At 32.0% G+C, this 21,733-nt stretch overlaps 3 protein-coding genes across 5 annotated transcripts; 1 reads left to right on the forward strand and 2 right to left on the reverse strand.

The window, feature by feature from the left end:
* The first annotated feature begins 2,363 nt into the window (after positions 1–2,363).
* LOC133693669 (bet1-like SNARE 1-1) lies at positions 2,364–6,223 on the forward strand. 2 transcript variants are annotated; one of them, XM_062114934.1, is made up of 6 exons: positions 2,364–2,442; positions 2,653–2,733; positions 4,722–4,872; positions 5,595–5,651; positions 5,729–5,788; positions 5,935–6,223. In XM_062114934.1, the coding sequence occupies exons 2-6, from the start codon at positions 2,720–2,722 to the stop codon at positions 6,022–6,024; spliced, it is 372 nt and encodes a 123-aa protein (XP_061970918.1). In that variant the 5' UTR covers positions 2,364–2,442; positions 2,653–2,719; the 3' UTR covers positions 6,025–6,223. The 2 variants fall into 2 exon arrangements, with proteins under 2 accessions (XP_061970918.1, XP_061970917.1); XM_062114933.1 differs by lacking the exon at positions 2,364–2,442 and having other exon boundaries at positions 2,474–2,733.
* A 6,770-nt stretch (positions 6,224–12,993) lies between these two features.
* LOC133693206 (transcriptional regulator SUPERMAN-like) lies at positions 12,994–14,337 on the reverse strand. The gene is made up of 2 exons (XM_062114381.1): positions 13,685–14,337; positions 12,994–13,579 (listed from the first exon to the last, which is right to left on the reverse strand). Exons 1-2 carry the CDS (start codon positions 13,979–13,981, stop codon positions 13,424–13,426), a joined length of 453 nt encoding a protein of 150 aa, XP_061970365.1. The 5' UTR covers positions 13,982–14,337; the 3' UTR covers positions 12,994–13,423.
* A 4,947-nt stretch (positions 14,338–19,284) lies between these two features.
* LOC133695471 (zinc finger protein 11-like) lies at positions 19,285–20,503 on the reverse strand. 2 transcript variants are annotated; one of them, XM_062117486.1, is made up of 2 exons: positions 20,385–20,503; positions 19,285–20,216 (listed from the first exon to the last, which is right to left on the reverse strand). In XM_062117486.1, exon 2 carries the CDS (start codon positions 20,197–20,199, stop codon positions 19,609–19,611), a length of 591 nt encoding a protein of 196 aa, XP_061973470.1. In that variant the 5' UTR covers positions 20,200–20,216; positions 20,385–20,503; the 3' UTR covers positions 19,285–19,608. The 2 variants fall into 2 exon arrangements, with proteins under 2 accessions (XP_061973470.1, XP_061973469.1); XM_062117485.1 differs by having other exon boundaries at positions 19,285–20,231; positions 20,385–20,502.
* Between the last annotated feature and the right edge of the window lie 1,230 nt (positions 20,504–21,733).

Genomic DNA, 21,733 nt, shown 5'->3' on the forward strand with positions numbered 1-21,733 from the left:
AAATTAATAATTTCTTTTAAAAAACTACAATGTCATAAAATAAATTTATTTTAAAATTAAAAAGGAAATCATAAGAACTTTAGGTGTCCATATTCAATTGCTGTGCCTCAAGAATTTAAAGGAGAACTAGTTAGTTAACTTAGAGTTTTAGTGATAATCCACCACTAATTACAAGCCATTCATTGATATTCTTCAACATTGAGCAGTTGCCGGTTCAACCCTCTATTTTCTTTTTTAGCTATCCTTTTATTTATTTTTCTTTTTTTCTATAGAATGTTGTATCAGAATGCTTTTAGATGGATATATATATATATTATCAGAATGATATATATATATATATTGTATCAGAATGCTTTTAGATGGATATATATATATATATATATATATATATATATATATATATATATATATATATTGACAATCGATGGCGCCCTTGTATATACATATATTTTGGTTTTATAACAAAAGATATAGAAAGGTACTGTGGTAGCTTTTATTTTTTATCCAATTATATTAAAAAAAAAGCCTATCTAGTTAGGCTGAGTTTGTTTTTATATTCAAAAGGTGCTTTTAAAATTTTTTAAATTTTTTTACTGATTTTGAATTATTTTAATGTGTTGATGTAGAAAATAAAATAAAAAATTAGTTTAATATATTTTCAAACAAAAATCACTCTGAAAAACAATCGCTATCACAATTATAAACACTACCTTAACTAAATAATTTTATGCTTTTCGTGATGGACTCCACATATAATTGCATTTCAAACTTTAGTTTTGTAGAAGTTAGAATAACTCTTTTTTTTTTACATGCAAATATTCATCTTATAATAATTTCAACCAAAACATATTTTTTAAATCTATTTTTTTATTTTTAATTTTTTTAAAAACAAATATAACCACAAAAGCAATTATAATATCAAACGCTAGAAAGGCTGAACCCATTTTCACATATTTTCATCCATTTTTCACATTTTATTGAGTCTGATCAAAGCCATTAAAAAAATTCAAAGACTTCAATAATGTTTGAAATTTTGGTAATGATTGATTTTTAAAATATTTTTTATTTAAAAATATATTAAAATAATATTTTTTTTATTTTTAACATCAACATATCAAAAGGATCTAAAATTATAAAAGAAAAGCATTTAAAGAAAAAAAATTCAAAAATTTCTAATAATGCTTTTTAAATGCAATAACAAACACACTCCTCGTAAACGAACAACAATATGCAAGCCAAGTCCAAACCACTCTCTACCTGGGTTTTTTTTAAAGAGAAAAACATAAAATGGAGTTGAGTATTTTTATACTTTAGCTCTTTAAAAAAAAGAAACGAATAAAATAAAACAATATACAAAATATTTTTTTAAAAAACATAATTTAGAGAGTCACGGATTGTGAATTGCAAGTATCATCTGCGACTCTCTCAAGTTCTAAAGATAGGCTTACACGATTTATAATAAAGAGAGTGGAGAAATTAGAAAGAGAAAAACAAGGAAATAAAGAGAAAAAAAGATCTCGAAGAGACACCAAAACTCCGATGATGATACCATTAGTATCATTAAAAAGATATTGACGAGACAAATCCAACAACATCAAAAAAGGACACAAAACAGTTATCGAGATGAGTCACATGATCCGTCCAAATGTGTCAAGGCTCATTTACCTCCAGCCGGCTCATGTTGCCCACTTTGGTCATAGTTGGTAGTGGTGTTGGATTCATCTCATCGAGATCTTTTTAAGAGTACGATGATATCGTTATCAGAGTTTCAGTGTGTCTCTAGATTTTTTTTATTTTTTTTACCTTTTATTTTCTCTTTCTTCTCAATTTACAAGAGAAGAGAAAAAAAACAAAGAAACAAAAAATAGATCTCAAAGATACAATGAAGCTTTGGTGACTATATCTCTAGTACTGTTAGAAAAATCTCGATGAAACGAATTCAACAACATCAAAAAGGGTCACAAACGGTGATTGAAGTAGGCTACACAAGTTGTCTGAAAGCAAAGAAGCTCTGACATTTTTGGATGGCTCGTGTGACTCACTCCGGTCATGTTGGTGACCTTTCTTGATGTCATTGGATTTATCTCATCAATATATTTGAACGGTATTGGTGGTATCCTCATTGAAGTTTTGGCGTGTTTCCAAGATCTTTTTTTTTTAATTTTTTTCTTTGATTTTCTCTTTCCACTCTCTTATTTCCTTTTATTATAAATTGTATCAATCTATTTTGAGAGTTGATGTTATTTTTCTAAATATTTTAAATATTTTGTTTTAAGTGCTAAAGTAAAAAAAAAAGAAAAAAACACAAATGGATTTATCCATTTTCTGATTAAACGACCACAATAGATGACATCATCAGTGGCTCGCAGCGCTCCATCTATCTGTCCTTTGCCGTATAAATAAAATTCTCAGTCTTTCCTTCCTTCCCAATTCACCCCAAAGGTAAGTTTCGTGTTGCTTTCACTCTCTTAATTTTCCATGTTATTAGTTCATTATCAGATCTGTACTCTCTCTCTCGCCCTCGATCTCACTCACTCTTGATCAATCTGTTATAACTCTGTGAACTCAACTGCAATTCGACTTTTAATCTGTTTAGATCTGATATTTTCACTCTGAGTGCCGTTATTTATTTTTTGAATATTTGAGTTGCAGCATCTTCAAAAGCTGTGTGAGATTATTGCTGTAAGAGAAGCAGAGAAGGTACTGTGATCTTGAAGTCATGAATTCGAGGAGGTTAGTTGTATTCCGATTCCGATGTTTGGTGCAATTTTGCTAGATATCTGATTTGATACTTATATTCATAGTAAATGTATTATTTATTTAGAATAGAGGACGATTTATTAGCCAAATCGTTTTTGCGAATGCTGTATAGAAAAAAATAATTGTAGTAAATTAAGAAACGAGGAGCTGGGATTGAATGGGATTGGATGAGTGCTTGAGGTTCCAGGTTATGTTGAGATAATTGGTTTGTGGAGTACTGGTGTGTGCTTATTCATCAATTTACATACACGCGAACGCACATATATACATACATACACATACACATGTGTATATGTATGTACGGGAGAGCCGCATTACAAAGCAATACAGGACAATGATAATACATGAAAAGCATACGTGAGCAAAACTAAAAGAAGCTTAGCAATTCTATCCTTCACAAAATTCTAGAAATTCACTACTCGCTTTTAGTAAGTTTGTAATGAATTGATTGAATGATCAGTTGAGCTTTTCCCTGCATGGATCCGCCTATTTGTCTCCTATTTGTCTCCTGTCGAATTACATAAATACAGGAGCACTGAGCCAACCTTAGGACAGTAGCAGCAAAACCTCTTTTTGCAGATTTCTCTTTGTGTATTCCAGTTCAATAACCCAATCTCCAACAGGCCTGTCAAATACCACATACCAGTAAAACATCCCTCCATACCTCTTTGATAGCAGCACAAGTGAAAAACAACTGATCTCTGTTTTCTGGACTTTGATGACACATATCACGGACATTCGAAATACTCCTTCCTGTCCTTAGCTGTCTAGTTTTGGTGGCGAGCCTGTTCAGCTAGGCTAACCATGCTATGAAGCTATGCCTTGGTATGTGCAAGCTACCCCATACTAATTTATACCAGTCTACTCTTGCTTGCTTCTCCCTGATGTGGTCCCATAAAGATTCCACACTACTGGAAGAGCTTAGCTGCCATGAAATACCGTCTTTATTGTTAGATCAAGGACAAATAACACCACAAACAGCATCCCGGATATTCACCATAGTATCTGATCTCGCACGGGGACAGTGCCAATTTCCTGGGAGTCAGGTGTTGTGTGATGCTGTCACCAGCAGTAAAATTATTTCTGGTAAATTCTTGAAGATGGAACTGGTATTTTAGTTTGTTTGATAACTAGAATGCGGTGTTTTTTTATAAGTGGATTAACCTGGGTTAGGAAAATCCTATATTATTATCATCGCAAACTCTGGTCGCTTGGCAGTATAAATTTTAGTAACCCCTCCCTCTCTTTCTAAGGTTATCATCATTATTGGTATCTAGATACTGGCCACTTTCTTTCGTTCAGGGTTTACTTTATAAAACTAATTTATTCCTGCACATAATACCGCTGAGTGTTCTGTTACAGAAAAGCCTTCAATGTTGTCTAATACATAAAAGATTTAGTTCTAGATTATGCATTGACTTTGTTTTTGTTAGTGATGAAAACCTTCCTGGAACTCTGTTGAAACTTATGATACGGAAAATGTCGGTGTGAGATGGTTTTCCATAAAATGATTTTTTGTAACGTGGACATGCTGATATAAAATCATTTTTGTAATGGGCTTTACATTATGTGCCCCATCACACACACACAAAAAAAATAAAAATAAAACATGCACTGCAATTCTAGTCATAATTATCTGTTCCCCCCTTTTGCTTACCATAATTAATTTCTCCTTTTGATTTTTCTTTGTGATACAAGTTATTGTTCTAATATATTTGTTCTTGAAAACGCTATGCATTTCTTTTGGTTCCTATATAACTGAAGACACATGTTACTAGTCAAGCCTGATACAATTTCTTTGGGAGACTGAAACATAACTTCATCTATCAACTGCCCTCCTAGTTTACATGAGTTACTCCTGCTATTGGAGGAGGCTGCCCATATTTATTTGGCTAATGTGTTTGTGCCATAGTGGTATTACCTTGACATTCAGCATCATACTAGAAACCTTTTCTGCACAGGGACATCCGTAACAATAGAGCTGCTCTTTTTGATGGAATTGAGGAGGGTGGCATCAGAGCCTCATCCTCTTACTCCTCCCATGAGATTGATGAGCAAGATAATGAAAGAGCTTTGGAAGGATTGCAAGATAGAGTCATTCTGCTGAAGAGAGTGAGTTTTCTCAGCTAGTAAAGTAGGTTGTCAGTCAATTGATAGGAGTATTGCAATGTTGTTATCTGGCTAATTGATGCTGCTTTCTGGATGTTGAGACCTGGAATACATGAGAGAGAAACAAGTGAAAGCTTTATCTCACTGTCTGAGGCTGCAAAGCTTCCCAGAATATCCTGAATTCTTGTTTTTCTGGTTTTCAGGAATCTGAATGCAGTAATGATGAGAGTATGACAATGTTATTATTAGGCTAATTTATGCTCTGCTTTTTCAATGTTGAGACCTAAGAACATCAGAGGGAAAAGAAGTGAGAGCCTTGTCCCACCAGTCCCTGTACTTGCAAAGCTTCTCTGAATTTTCCTAAATTTGTTCTCTGGTTTCTCAGCAATCTGAATTCAGTAATTTTGAGTAATATTGTTAAAGATAAGATGTTAATGCTTTTAGATATCAAGCATAATTAGCCTTTCTTGAAAATCATCTTGTGTTTTCTAGGAAGAATGGTGTTATGATCTCTAAATTACATGTTAGCATGCCCTACCAATAAGTTGAGCTTTTTATTCAGTTCAAATTGGAAATGGCTAGGTGTTAAAAGCTTAATCCAGTATCTGGAATTAAAATTTAAGCTGGAATTATTGTTGTGCTGGTAGAACTCGTATAATTTCATTTGTCCATGAACTACGTTTCTTAAACATCCGAGCATATTTTAATGCATGTTAATTATGCAGCTGTCAGGTGATATAAATGAAGAGGTGGACAACCATAATCTTATGCTAGACAGAATGGTATGTATACGGCAGCCTGTGCTTTCTTTTTTTATTCTGTTTTTGCTGTTATAATAATGTGATACTGTTTGCATTAGGGCAATGATATGGATTCTTCCAGGGGAGTGCTGTCAGGAACCATGGATCGCTTTAAGATGGTATGTAAATTAGATGATTTCCCCCCCTCCTTTTACTTCTCATAGTAATTGCAGATTCTACTCTTTTGGGTATCTTTCTTATACATGTTTTCTTGCTGAACACCTTTCTTGTAATGGCCGACTGATGGCTAGTTTGTTTTACATAGGTATTTGAAACCAAATCAAGCCGTAGAATGTTTACACTCGTGGCATCATTTGTGGTCCTATTCCTAATTATATACTATCTCACTAGGTAATATTCCTCTGATGGATTTGGTATAGCTGTGGGCCTTATGTTAGAACCGGGATTACCCCATTTAACGTTTTTACTATAATCAATGTTCCTGCTTGTGATAGACTCACCCAGGCATGCTTTGTGTAAAGATGTTTCATTTCTTAAACGTGTGTTGAATTCATGGAATGGATGTAAAGTCGTTGCTCGTGTTTTTGTTTTCAGTTGCATGAAATCAGCCAGTTGCTTAATCTTCTGAGGTAAAACACTTGACCGCAAATTGCTTTAGGTAGTGTTTGTTATCTCCGGAGATTGATTTTTAAAATATTTTTTTGTTTGAAAATGTATTAAAATAATATATTTTTTAAAAAATTTATTTTTAATATTAATACATTAAAATATCATAAAACACTAAAAAATAAAAAATTATTTAAAAAAATCCAAAAAAAATAAAAATCACCAGGTGGTGCTGTACAACCAGGCTTTAGCTTGAGAATGTTTGGGAATGCGTTGCAAATTGTATTCTAAAAAAATTAATTTTATTTTTTACAAAAAATAATTTTTTTATATATTTTGAATTGTTTTGATAGGTTGATATATTAATTTTAAAAATAATTTTTTAAAAATAAAAAATATTATTTTAATATATTTTAACATGAAAAATATTTTAAAAAATAACTATATTTTATAAGATTTTGGCTTATTTTTGAATTAGTGCAGCTTGACTAACCGAACCAATTATGTTTAGTGGACATGCCTGGCATGTTCAAAGCAGCTTTTAAATCTTATTGCTCCGTTTCGAACCTCTCCCCTATCCTGTTGTCAACTATTTTTAGCTTTGGCGATTGCAACATGTGTATCAATCCATCTACTAGCTTTCATGGAAGCCAAAAATGGCAAAAATCACGACTCACGAAGCAGCAGGAAAACAGCTGTGCGCCATTGCCGCTGCTCACCTCTAAAAGTAATTAAAAGTGAGGAGCTAGGGAGGGTGGAATGGTTATTTTTTATATAAAAATATATAAAAATATTATTATTTTTTTAAAATTATTTTTTCATATCAAAATGATTTAATTTTTTTTTCAAAAATATTAATTTAAAATTAAAAAAATAATTTTTTTTAAAAATTTTAAATGTTTTTTTTAACTTAAAAAAACAAACAGTATTATGGATGGAGGGATTGATGAGGTATGTAATACATCACTATGTCATGATCAACAAAGATATCAATGCCGGATATAAAAGAAACAAAAAGATTTGTCTTTCCTTCCGTTGTAAAACCAGGTGGACGGATTTCAAGCAATACCTCCCAGCTAATCCGCAATGATTATCGCCTATTTTACAGGCATTTATTTGTCAGTCCAGTCTTCTTCATTATACATCATTGTCATCATCTTACGTCTTCAGTGGTTGAAAAATTAAAACGACGTTTCATTTGTTTTTTATTCAATACAATATTTCAATGTCATAAAAAAATCAGCTGCTCAAAAGACAACGGTGAAAAAAATAATAATAAAATTCTCCATCTGGAAATCAAAATCAAACTCTGGTCTGTACTTTCGGCTATCTGAAATAGCTAATGGTTATTTTTAAAATATTTTAAAATAATATTTTTTAAAAAATTATTTTTAATATCAATATATCATAAAAAAATTTTAAATTTTTATAAAATGTACGATAAAAATAATCCATGTGACCATTTGTTTTTCTTTATATATATATATATATATATATATATATATATTATAGCTTAAACCCATAAATTTAGAATTATGAAATTTAATCATTTTGGATTGTCCCCTACGAAAATAAAAAATATACTGGGATTTGACCTTGCTGTTTTTGAGACATAACTACGTTTATGGGAGAAAGGAAACACATAATTAATCACCTACTCTTTTTATTCCTTTCCCCATCTATTGAAGGCACATCTGATATCTCTATACAGCGGTCAGCCGCGGACATTACTAGCATTAATGGAATGCTTTTTGAAAAGAAGAAAGAACTGGAATATCGACAACGTTCGCAAGGATGAAAAAAATATATGGAGAAATTAAATAATATAGGAATTAACCCGAAGAATATAGGTATGGTCAGTGCGGAGCGAGTAGATTTTTTTAAGAGAGCCAAAGTTTATTTAAATAATATATCGAGATGGAATCAACTTGTAAACTGCAGCATTAATTTCGGTGATCAATTGTTGTTGTGGACATTTATCTCTGATATATACTTGTAATATTTTATTATACACGTCTAGAGGTTTACAGCTATCCCAAAAAAAAATAATAAAAATTTTGATATGGTCCAAGATGACGAGCTAGCTGTATATTGCGAGCTTGGTCTAACATTCATTAGCCTGCAGCTTGAGAAGCTGAAAGAGTCGTCTATACCCGCAACGGCCGCCTAGCAAGGCATGACAAATGCTAATTTCTAAGCTCATGGCCGTACACAGTCTACATGGTCTACGTGGTTACAGTCCATGATCGTCCAAGAGAATAAAAGCATGTTTAAAAATGTGGTTATTTTTTTAAAATATTTTTTATTTAAAAATATATTAAAATATTATTATTTTAATTTTTAAAATTATTTTTTATATTATCATATCAAAATGATAAAAAATATTAAAAAAATATTAATTTGGAGTAAAGAAAAAAATAAAATAAAATTTAATTTTTTTTTAAAATATTTTTACAACATAAAAATAGACAAAAATTGTTATTATGATATTTTATTTTCTAGCGTGAGGTTACGAGGCTAATATTCATTTGGTTAATTAATAATTTTACAGAATAAGGTGAGAAAACATGTGACTTTGTGATTTAGATCTGATTATCTCATGTTGAGAGGAGTTAAGTTTTAGATGTTCTTAATTGATGATTTATTTTAAACAACTATGACGATTTAGATATTCGATTGTCTTTGTATTTTATATCCTTTTTTTTGTTCACTTTAATCAAGCGTTGTTATACTTTTCTGTGTGCGTGTATGTATATATGTCTACACACACACACACACGTACACACGCACTGCTTGTTACTCGAAAAATTTTGTCTTCTTTTCTGACATCACTGCCGTTGCCATTGCCGTTTTTATTATTATTATGTTAGATAATCAAGTCCCAAGCCTTCAATTAAATGTAGCCAATATTATAAATAAATACAGTACTCTTAATTAAAGTATGCACTACTTGCAGTCCCAAAATTTAGGTATATTATATTGCATGCTAATCTGCATGTTCAGATATCATGAACAGTTTTTTTTTTCTTTTTTTAAAGTCAATGGAAAAAATTAAAAAGATACATTATATATACAAAAGAGAGATTGTTCTTGCTAGCTATATGTATCGCTACTCGTGCAAAATTAAGGAATTATTTTAAGTGGAAATTTGATTAAATTTACCTTCACTTTAAGGGAATGCTTCATGGATATATTTATGGACGCGACCCACATGTGAGCGGCCACTCCTAAGATCAAACCACGGGGGAGGGCCTGCCAATTTGAAATCCCTAGTCGATCATATTTATATGTGAGTTAAGAAATGCAAGTGGTGTAATTCAAACCAGTGATATCTTCTTTCTCTAGTTGACTCCTTACCAATTGGCTATTGCTAGCTAAGTTACTAGCTCACTTGTAAAGTACCTCTATTGCTATATATTGTTATCACTTGTAATATCTGTTTTCTTTCTTCTTTTTTTTTTTACAATAAAAGGATTTTTTTTGTTATTTTGTCTAGCAATTCCACCCCAGCTGTGAATAATTAGAGTATACTAGATAGGTGGCTCGCGTAACGTCAAAAAAAATATTAAAGTAATGATAACTCGAGTCAATCTAAATTAACTTGACTAATAAAGAACCAAAAATATAAGATCAGAGTACCTCATAGAAAAAAAAAACATAAAGAATCACAAAGTTCAAGGCCCAATTACTTATGTAGTGTTTGACATTGTGGTAGCGGTTGCTTTTTAAAATTTTTTTTTTTTTGAAAATGTATCAAAATAATATTTTCTTTATTTTTTAAAATTCATTTCTGACATTAGCATATAAAAATGATCAAAAAATATAAAAAAATTAATTTGAAGTAAAAAAAAAACAGTTTTCTTGAAAAGCATGACCTTGCCTCAATAACAAACAGTATCTTAATGTCAAATGATGAAATTAAAAAAAACAAAAGAGAAAAACTCTTGTCAATCCAGGTTAACTAAGCTAACTTGTGATCCACATCATGATATCGGGATAAAAAATTAAATTATTTAAAAAAAACCTAGAAAAAGGACTGAAGTTATATCAATTAAAAAAAGGTAAAAAAAACCCAAGTAAACCTAGGTTAGCTCGATGAACCCGTGACCTGTGATAACCACACATAAAATAAAGAAAAAAAATCACAAAGCTCAAGGCCTAATAACCTAATGTAAAGGAATGAAATTGAAGAAATATTTTAACAAAATTATTGAAAGAAAAATCAAGTCAACTTAGATTAACTAACTCATGACTTGCGACATGAGTTTGGGATACAAAATATTTTTTTTTATAAAAATGGACATATAAAAAAAGGCCGAAGTTAAATCAGAAAAAATATAAAAAAACCCGAGTCAACTCAGGTTAATTTCACCAACCCGACCCTAGATAACCCTACAGAAAGGAAACTGAAAAAAACAACAAAGTTCAAGGCTCAATAACCTAACATTAAAGAATGAAATTGAAAAAAATTAATCAATTTCAAAAAAAAAACGCCAAATAAAAAACTCGAGTAAACCTAAGTTAACTCCACTATCCCATAACTAGGTATATGAGATTGGGATAACAAAAAAAAGTGAAACTAATGAAACTTAAGGTCTTATATTCAATGATAAAATTGAAAAATAAATAAATAAAAAAGACCTAAAAAAACCGATGTTAAATTGAGACAATCTTATAAATCAATGATTCGAATCATGCGAACAATTCTTGTATAAAAAATAAATTAAAGAAAATAATTAGGTACTAAATTAGAAAACAATTTACAAAATGGATAAAAAATTACAATAAAAAGAATGAGGATCAGAATTGAATAAAAAAATTAAATTAAATAAAATATTCATGGATGAAATTAAACAAAAAAAATTAAGAAAAGGATTAAAACAATCAATGAAAAGAATGATGATCAAATTGGATAAAAAACAAATGAAATAAAATAAAATGTCTAGGGATAAAATAAAAAAAAACTTCAAAAAACATTAAAAATAAAACAAATAACAATTAAAATAATAATGACCAAAATTAAAATAAACAACAACTTGAAGACATATTTGATTTTTAAGAGGCTTGTCGTGAAAATTAAGGTGTGGAGAGAGAAAAGAGAGGGGAAAGGAAAAAAGTTCATTGACGATGAATCGCTCCTCCACTGTTCACACACCATACTACAATGTATAGGACAATGCACTGCTTCCAATGCTGTTGCGGATAGTGACATTTGAATACTTGAAAGTGCTGCACACATCGTCCAAATAGCATTGGTGCCTCCAACTTGGCACCTGCCAACAAATTTTATTTTTTAATTATTTTCATATATGTTTAAAGATTTAATTGTCTCTCATTTAAGTTGATAATAACAAAAAATCACATGGAAAAGATCCAAGTGACCATAACCGTTAGTTTTATTTTTTTAGAAATGTAAGAGTAATATGGTCATTTAATTGTGCATTTGAATGTTAAAAATACCAAAAAGCTCTTACACCCAACTTTAAGTTTTTTAACTAAGGGTGTGGAAGTTATTAAATAGTTTATGTAAAATGTAAAGCTACTTATTTAACTCTAATTAATATGATAATAACAAATAAATCCCATTAAAAAATACCTTTATACCTCTAAGATCATGTTATTTGAGTTTTTTAAGTAAGGACAAAACAATATTTTTACTATTTCAATCCACAATAAACTGTGTTTTGATGCACAATAAATAATTAATGCCTCTTAGTATTTATTTTTTGTTGTTGTAATTTTTGCATATATAATCCATTATTATGTTGTTGTAATTAGTAATTTGTAAACTATCATTAATTACTCTAAAATATGACACAAAACACGATAAGAAGACAAATAGTCCTATTATGAGAAGAAGCAAGATGCTAGAATGAAAAGCTCATGAAGTTCATGATGTAATAGATTGCTTATTCATCCAATTTATCACATAAATAAAATTAGATTCAAAGATGAATTTTTTTTTTAAAAAGAAAATATCTTTTCCTTTCTTTTTCCTGAGCAAATTAATGAGATCAGAATTTTTATTAATAATTTAAAAGAGTTTACCCAAGCCAGCAATGGGAATATATGGGAATATATGGCAATATATACAACAAAATCACCTTAACTAAGGAAAATAGTGCACTGAAACACAACAAGATATTTACCAACCTAGAGATATAGCAAATTAAATCAGATAATAATCAGAGAGCTTCAGTAAAACTAGCACGTAATAAGCATTTTGGATAAGAAAATAATAAATGCTTGTGGAATTTCTGCTCTAGTTCATGGCTTCATGCATGAGCATGCTTCCTACTAGGTCCAATCTCTCTAATTGGTGAAGTAATTCTACGCACACATATACATAGCTCATTCAATCATAAAGTAATCTATCGATCTAGCCCTTGCATATATATGAAGAGGCACCATTAAGCTCTCCAGAAAACCTTACTATTAATGCTAGCCCCATAATTTCTTCGAGATTTTCGAAACCGGGTTCTACTTATAATTTAGAATTAGTTAATTTTCAGCAACTTCACAGTTTAACTAAAACATTTCTTAGTAAGTCTCTTGCAATGATTAAAGCAGCAAGGATAATAGGACAGCACTTCATATAAGGTGGGGTTATCCTTCTTAATTTCCAGCATTCCTTCCACCTTTAACGAAGCAATTAACTAGGGTTTCTAGCAACTTTAACTTGTTATATATAAGTTAACTCTTGTCATGAACATTGGCATTTAATGGGAATTCATTGTAGGATAATAAGGAATAAAGCTTCATGAAATAATGCGAAAGTTTATTAAGTACTGTTTAAATATTACATCTTAAATTGATAACACATGTGAAGCAAAGAAATCTTACAGAACCCTAAATGAATCTAGGGTTATTGGATACTAAATGAAGGAGAGACAAAACCACCTTCAACATCAGTAGTAACCTGCAATTGATGGTCTTAGAATGAGCCAGTAACTCCCCCTCATCCTTCTTTGAGGTACCAGAGAAAGAAAAACATTCCTTCCCCCTAGCTCTACAAATGTCTTCTAGGTACATCAATTGCCACAAACATATATTCCATAAATCTAGTACTTACTAAAGCAAACTAATTAAACATCATAAATGCTGTGCACTCGCTTGAAACATTGAAAAATCCACAGCTTTACAATAAATTAAACACAGCAATTAAGTTGAAATACCTAGATAGAATATTATGGATCATGACCAAGTCTAAGCTCCAAATCCAAATCATCATCTGCTTCACTGCCGTCTTCTATTTTTTCTTTGGTATTATCATCTACATGGGATGGATCGATTTGCTGGCTTAGACTCCCTCTCCAAATATCTTCTCCGAATGGATACAAATGCTGTGGAGTTTGTGCATAGAAATCACCATTGTGCTGTTGTGCATATGGGGATCCTATACCCCATGTCGAGGATAACGGAAAAAATGTTTGGTAATTCGTATGTACCTCGTGAGGTGTAGGATAGTGAGCTGGGTAACTTTGAAGGGGAGGGTAGCCTCGAAAACTGGGAAAATCCTCATCAACTTTGCTTGAAAAGGAAGGAACTGAGCTAGGCCTTGACTTGGCTCTATCTTTCCTATGAATATTCATATGTCCTCCCAAAGCCTGAGCAGTAGTAAAGCCTCTCTTGCAAAAAACACACTCATAGGACCGGCCGGTGCCTGTATCTTGATAGGATCGATCGGTAATTTCTTCGTCGCTTGAGCTCTTCGAGTCTCCATCATGTTGGTTTGATGATTCCATGATATAGAAATTTTAAAAATTTCACTTGAAATAGTGGGAACGCTTAGTGAGCAAGGAAGACGAAGGGTAGATGATGATATATTATAGAGAGGGAAAGGTTTAGGGGGGTGGGAGACAAGAGACAAATAAAGGACATAGGCATTTCCTAAGTGATGAATTCCAGTGAAGGTATTTTGAGAGAGAAAAGTCTTAGATTTTTGCTAGGAGATCGTTTCTGTTAGCCGGCTGCAGCTAGAGCTAGTGGATCCATCTTTTACAGACACAGTTATTTTTTTAACGATGATTCTCCCTGAGCTGTCCCCTCATTACAGCTTTTGTAGCTTTCATCTATGTTGGCTTTGTTAACGCGGCCATGATTTTGTCATTTCTGTACACATAGCATAGCATAGCATAGCGTAGCGTAGCATATTACATACACATATATTTGCAAATCTATATACTTTTCTAACAGTTGTTAATCTATTCACACTGGGGCATAAATTTCTTCCGGGGCCTGCCGACCATCAAAGGCAATTTGTCACATCTAATATGTTACGTACCGATCGAAGGAGGGAACATTTGATTTCTTGAATAAATAAAAACGAAATCTGTTTATCGATCGATCGAGAGCATAAACATTTATGCAAAAAGTTGGAAGTCCATCGAGGTGACTACATCACCAATTATTAAGCTCTTTTGGATAGTCACTTCAGTTAATTTCTTGCATTATACTTCTTGCCAAAGAAATATATATTCAACTAGCTAGTTACATGTATAGCTACGAGACTTGATTGGAGCTAATCCGGTCCTTGAACAGAGTATGGAATTGATTTAATTAACTTTTAACTATTTAAAATAAAAATCTTAAGATGATATCGTTTCAACTTTTATAATTAATTGGCGCTCAAGAGCGAAATTGAAGGAGCTTTCTGGTGCCTACTAGCTCGTGAAAGCAAGCCAGTTTCCGCATTGATTGATTTGACTAAAGGGCGAAACATATTCTCTGAAATTTCAGGCACCATACTGATGATGTTTTTTCACGGTGGTCAAGTCAACCATTAATTATTTACATTAATTGCCTGGTCTCAAAATAGTCGTTGAAGGCAAGTATAACACAAGCAAAAGGTTTTCTGTTTACCAGAACAAGATGTGTAGTCTTAATTTGAACCCAGCCTATGCTACACGACTGAACTAGCATTTCACATATTGCAGAGGAAAGATGTAGGAAACTTCCTAGAAGAATATATAATGAACAAGAACAGTGTACTTTTGTAGTTTACACTTTGTCTTTAAGCATCGGCCATAGGCCCATAACTAATGGAAAACACATCACCTTTATGTCACCACACAGTCAACATCACATCAATATGATAACCCCAGGTGAGCTATTCAAAATCATAAGTTTCATAGAATTGAAGTTTTGGTAATCATCAGCTGCTTAATTTATTTGGCACGTAGGGTAGAGCAATTTTGAGAGGCTAATCATTAGTCACGGCGGTGCTTACCATGAAATTATGCCACAACTATAATGAATCATGGGTATATACAACATGAATTACTTGTGCTAGCTTTAGGCTGATTAATCTCAGTTGGAATGCATGAAGAATGCTCCAAAAAGTCTTGGCTTTTACTTGGAGCTGGTAACATATGCAGGCCGAAACGTTTTCTTTACCCTTTTTTTCTTATTATTTTAAATCTAGAGGTAAATATTGTAGTTTGCTTGGAAAATGGCAGCACTGAGATTGCTGGGACGTACGCCTGATCGTTAAATAAAACAGCATCTTACAATATCAGTCTTGATGACAATATGATCAATCTCACCGGTGGTAGCAAGGGAATTATCATATATATACTTCAAAAACACTTCTACATCAACTTGTATATGAAATGATTGATTTTTCTTATGGATTAATTAGCATGCCAGGCCCTTTTGGCCACCGGTGAGTAAATTGGCATTGGCACCTAAAAAACTAAGAACAACATGTCATTTCAATGACTAGATGGACAAAACATCCCACTCAAGTCTCCTTGTAAATTGGCAAGGAGTAAGATGGGATTTGTAATCTTCTCTTGAAAAAGGATCCAATCGAACGTTTGATTTTCCTTTCCCTGATGTATGGGCGACGTCAAAAAGGAAAATGGTGGTTCAAAAGACCAGAAACATACATAACACTTAAAGCTGGTGATGGTATTGGTACGAGAAATGAGGTTACTGTTAATTAGGGCATTGAACTTGACTGGGTCTATAGTCTGTGCCAAGAAAAATACAAGAGGAAGAGTTTGGGCAGTAAAGACATGGACTGTATCATGGACGACAACTACGTGAGTGCTGCCACTACTTTTATTTCTCTACCAAATCACCCGTCTTTTAGTTCCATTCATTGGAAGATGTAACCATGAGAATAAGATTTTTGGAGCTTTGCGAATGTTGCTTGTGAGACCCAGTGTGATGCTGAGAATTCAAATTAATGCTTTAATTTATCGTTGTTATTCTACCCAAAAAAAACAAACTTTAGAAGGCAGCCTTTCTCCTCAACTCGTTTCAAGAAACGATCCAAGCACATAAAATCTGACATTTTTATTTGGAAATTACACGAATTTGGTGGGAATTTGTAGGTGGGAGGAGCTATTTTTTTCCAAAACTCGTGAGAGTACATATTCAATTACGACAATAGCAACGAACGACAACAAAGCATAATCAATCTTATACAAATCAACGTAGTGTACGAATAACAAAAAATAGAAAATCTCTTTGTTTTATAAAATCTGAATAATTAATACGAAGTCTGCCCTTAATCATACATAATGTTATTTGTATATTGACTAGAGCCAACCACTCTATATAGGAAAATTCAAGTAAAACTCTTAGATCTACTTAAGAAAATAAATATGAAAATAACTAAAAAATAATTCAAAATTCAAAAATAACATCTTCTAAATCTAATTTAAAGGTTTTTCCGATCTCTATCGGTTCAAGAGAGTTGATTCTTATAAAAAAAAAAAGTATGCAGAATCACCTAATAAAATTTATAGTTGAGTAATTAAAATTTCACCTCAATTCAACTGTTTATAAATATAATGTCTATTTGAAAGTGTAATTAATATTAATTTTCAAAGTGTTTTTTACTTGAAAATATATCAGAATAATATACTTTTTATTTTTTAAAATTTATTTTTAATATTAACACATGAAACAATATAAAAATACAAATAAAACTCAATTTTTTTTTAAAGCATTAATGAATTGAAATTAATGGAAACACGTGCCGACCCACAGGGTCAAACACTTAGATGCAAATCCAGACGGTCAATCAGATTGAAGAATTAATTTGAATGGGCCTCTGGTCAATTATCTTGAATTGTAAAACCATTTTCAATTTTTCTAAACAGACCGCTTTTCTGGAATCTAAATTAAAGTAAACTTCAATTGTTCAAAGGGGAGCAGTAATTTTTTAATATTGAAAAACGCCGCCCTAGCTCCTCCATCATCAAGCAAGCATGTAAAATACTAGCAGACAGGGTCATTGAACTTACTATTTTATATTTTACAGTTAAATAGTATAATTGGATAACGTCCATTTATCGTTTTTTGCTTTTGTTTTTCAAATTAATTTTTTATATAAAAACACATTAAATTAATATTTTTTTTAAATATTTTTTTTGATGTTTGTAATGTGTCGATATTAAGAATAAAAAAAAGGGTTAAATTTATTTGTGAAATTAAATTATTTGTGATGGGAATTTATGAATATCTTACTAATTGTTGATGCAAGTCATTAATTAGATCAACATTACATTTTGATGACGAAAGTGAAGCTGTGGGGGCCAAGGCCTAGCTGATTTGGTGTCTTGGGCCATTCTAGTTAAGACTATGAATGGACCTTGCCCATCTTTTCTTGTCTGGATATTAGCAGCAGGGCGTCAGTTTCATGCTTACACCTCCCAGCACGATATCGGTAATAATTATTTTTATTTTTTTATTTTTAAGATGTATTAAGATAATAATTTTTATTTTTAAAATTTATTTTTAATATTAATACATCAAAATAATTTGATAACACAAAAATAAAAAATTAAAAGTAAAGAAAAAATTCAAATTAATTTTTTTTTTTTAAAAGCATTTTTAAAACACAAAAATAAGTAGTATCATTTTTATTTTCTTATTATTATATATAAAGCTAAAAAAAATCATTGTTTTACTGTATATTTTGTACGGTGAAACTATTAATTTGCCCTTTAAGATTAATTTCATTAACCTAGGTCTTAGGGGTAGAAAAAAATTTTAAATTAGTGGAACCATGTAATTTATTTTTCAGAAATAAAGAGATTAACTTATAATTTACTCCCTTAATTAGAATTAATCATCGGTACCATGGGATATAATCATACAAGGCCAAGTTCCTTTCTTCTTCGTTTTTTTTGAACAAAGAAAGACAGGTACTTGAATAACAAGACTTTCGGCGAGTGAAAAATTGAGGAGAAAGCATGAATGCCTGAGGATCGTGACGGCAGCTTAACTTCCTTCATCCCATTCACTATATTCTTTCACTAAAACGTGCACTTCGGCAGGCTCAATTCTACACTACCATGTCCATTTTTCTTACCTCTCCTGTTCTATACTGCCACTTCAAAGTTGAGATCTTTTCATCCTTTGAATTTAATGATCTCTGCTTCCTTTTCATCCAGTCTCATCACTTTACTATTTACAAAGAGATTGGTGGAATTAAGTCCTTTTCTTTAGGTATACACAGAACAAACTTTGTGTTTCTTGTGAAGGAAAGGTCATCTCATGCTACTGGCACAGACAATGGCAGGAACATGCGAAGGGTCAGATGTTGGTAATATTGTAACTCTTTGAATCATTTGACGAAGGCAATGGATAGCCCAAGTGTTAATGCAAAGGAAACTTAATTGAGAGGTTTAATTCAATAAGATGTGGTCATCATGAATTAATCTTTAATTAACGAGGTCATTAATTAGTCTATGGTCACCAAATTAAGGAATTGATTGTGAGAGGCTCACCTACTTTTGCACTCTACATTGCCAACCCAAATTATTTTCTATGGAGTTTTGAGTGGATATCCACGCAGTAATTAAAGAGAATAAATGAGCATTTAAAATAAAAATAGAAGTAATTAAATAGTTTTGTGTTAATTATTGATTAAGGCAAACATTCACCTAATTAAAATCCTCCTCATCTTCCTTAATTACGAATTATATGTGAAAAATGAGAGATGCATCTCAACAACTTCATCTTCAACTATGTTACAGTTAACCTAATCAGCAAGGACAAGGCCACCCTAAACTAATCATGAAGTTTAGGATTAAAAACAGACAATTGATTTCTAAGCTGAATATAATTAAAGCCATACCTAAACAGCATTAATGCATGGTAGCTTACATGGACGACAATGATCATAACTGACAACAGACAAGACCAAAAAGGGTTCTCAGCTATAGTATCTGTCAAGTATGGTGTAAGAAATCCTCGCAAAAGACCGTCTCCCTTCAAATTAGCCTGCGTCTGAGAATATTTCATACAAATCATGGTAGATGATAAGGAGGTGCAAGAGACCGGCTAGAAAGAAACCAAAGATCTAGCTAGCCACTAGATAGTGTGAGCTTAGAGTAAACATTGATACTTAATTTTATACTAAAAGGCCAAGTCGAAGCTCCAAATCCAAAACCTCCTTCGGATCTTCGCACCCCATTTCCATGTCCAAGTTAATAATCTCATTTCCCCTCAAAACTTCAAGTTGATCACATTCTTGTGCGAAATTTTTCTTCAATTCTCCAACTCCGAACACAGCTCCTGCATTGCTCTTCTTCTTTGTTAAATCTTTACTTTCATGACATTCAACTATGGATTTCTTTTCGCGGCAACACGGTGAAGAGAAAGAACTCAGGTATGGAGAATGATCATGAGTGTGATCATCAGGATACGGCAAGAACTTAGATGACGAAGAAAGTAAATGATCGGGGTTAGGATTAGTAGTAGGGTACTTTGGACATTTAAAAAACCAAGAAGGTAGCTGTCTCAGCTTGGCTCTATCTCTCCTGTGAACGTTCATATGGCCCCCAAGTGCTTGAGCAGAGATGAATTGTCTCTTGCAAAAGCTGCATGAGTAGTTTCTTTCAGGACATGAAAAAACGCTTGAATGCTCTCCTTGAAAGATCGCGTTGTTCTTCTCCCATTTGTCTTTAACCGTGCTGCTTCCCTGTGGAAATTTCTTGACCATGGCTAGATGTATACCTTCTGTTTCAATACAACCTCAAAAGATCAAACAACAAGAACATTTAGTTTATCTAGCTCAGAAGGTGAGAGAAAGCTCAATGAAGTGAGAAATGCTGTTGTTTCATATTGATGCTGTCGAAGTAATTATAAGCCAGAAACTGAAAATCCCATCAATGAAAGTGTACTCACCTGCAGATGTCTGCTGCTATATTTGGATATTACTTGAACATATGTAAATAGAAAACTCAGTGGGAAGTGTTGTTCTTTTTTGCTAAATCGAGGGGAGATCAATTGGATGGTTCTCGCTCTTATAGAATTATATAAACCTTCTCAACTTAAGCTTTATGGTTCTTTTATATTATATCATAGTTTTAATGATCAAATGGTCATGAATTAAATTTCATCATCCTAATTTATTTAATAAAAATTAAGCATAAAGTAATATGAGCTTATGTAAGTTTTAAATTCACAGGGTTTTCATTTGAAAATGTGTGTTAGAGAATAATATAAATTATATCTTAAGATCTTGTCAAATAATCAAAACCTACATCAATAAAAAGAGTGAAAGGAAAGATCAAGGAGGAGATTTAATGATCTAGAACTAAAATCTTTGTTTTCTTTTATCAATTTAGAATGTATGTTCTCTACCTTTACCTTTTAATTAAGTTTTTACATACATATTAAGGTTATTGAGAATATTAAAGTTATTAAGAAATGTTTAAGAAATATGATTTTTTGATATTTGATTTTTTTTAATCACTTTTAAAGGGTGAGTGTTATATTAATGGAGTCTTGGATTGATAGGAAGTCATTAGAAGTGATTTTATATATTTTTAGTAGATTAATTTGGAGTAATAATGAAATTGAAAAAAAATAAAAAAAATTATAACTTTATGCCACCGAAAATTGGCCTTCTAATCAGTGTTACGGTTGGAATTTAGTATTTAGTTATAATATGCATAGTTTTAAAACTCGGACCGGCCCGGCAGGCCGACCCGGGTCTGGGTCTAAGTAAAAACCCGTCGGAGAGTTGGCTCGGGAAAACCTGGTCGACTCGGCGAGTCAAACCAAAACCCGGGCGAGACTTGATATTTTGGAGTTCGATCTGGGTTTGGAGATCTTGAGGATTGGCGTTCGGTTCCCATTTTTTCCTTCTAACCCTGACAATTGATGACTGTAACTTGAAGAAAATTGAAGGTTAAATGAGACCAAACTCACACTTTTAGAAGAGAGAGAGAGAGAGAGAGAGGGGCAAGGTAACAGTGCCAACACCACAAGCTTTATTACCATCATCAAATCCACAAAATTTTACAGGGAAAAGCATGGGGGCATCAAGGAGCAAAGATCGTGCTTCAGAATCTACCAGTGAAAAAAAAAAGAAAGAAAGGAAAAAAAAAGAACCTTTATGCCGACAATGGCATAAAGAAGGTTACTAAGGCATTTCAAAAGACTTGTATCTGATTCAATAGCAGGCAATAAGAGCAGATTCATGTAAAAGAGCTATGATTATGAGCCCAGAAACGAGGTTTCTTCAACAG

The sequence above is a fragment of the Populus nigra genome, chromosome 5 (genome assembly GCF_951802175.1).
Source record: "Populus nigra chromosome 5, ddPopNigr1.1, whole genome shotgun sequence".
In the NCBI taxonomy this organism is placed as follows: Eukaryota; Viridiplantae; Streptophyta; class Magnoliopsida; order Malpighiales; family Salicaceae; genus Populus; species Populus nigra.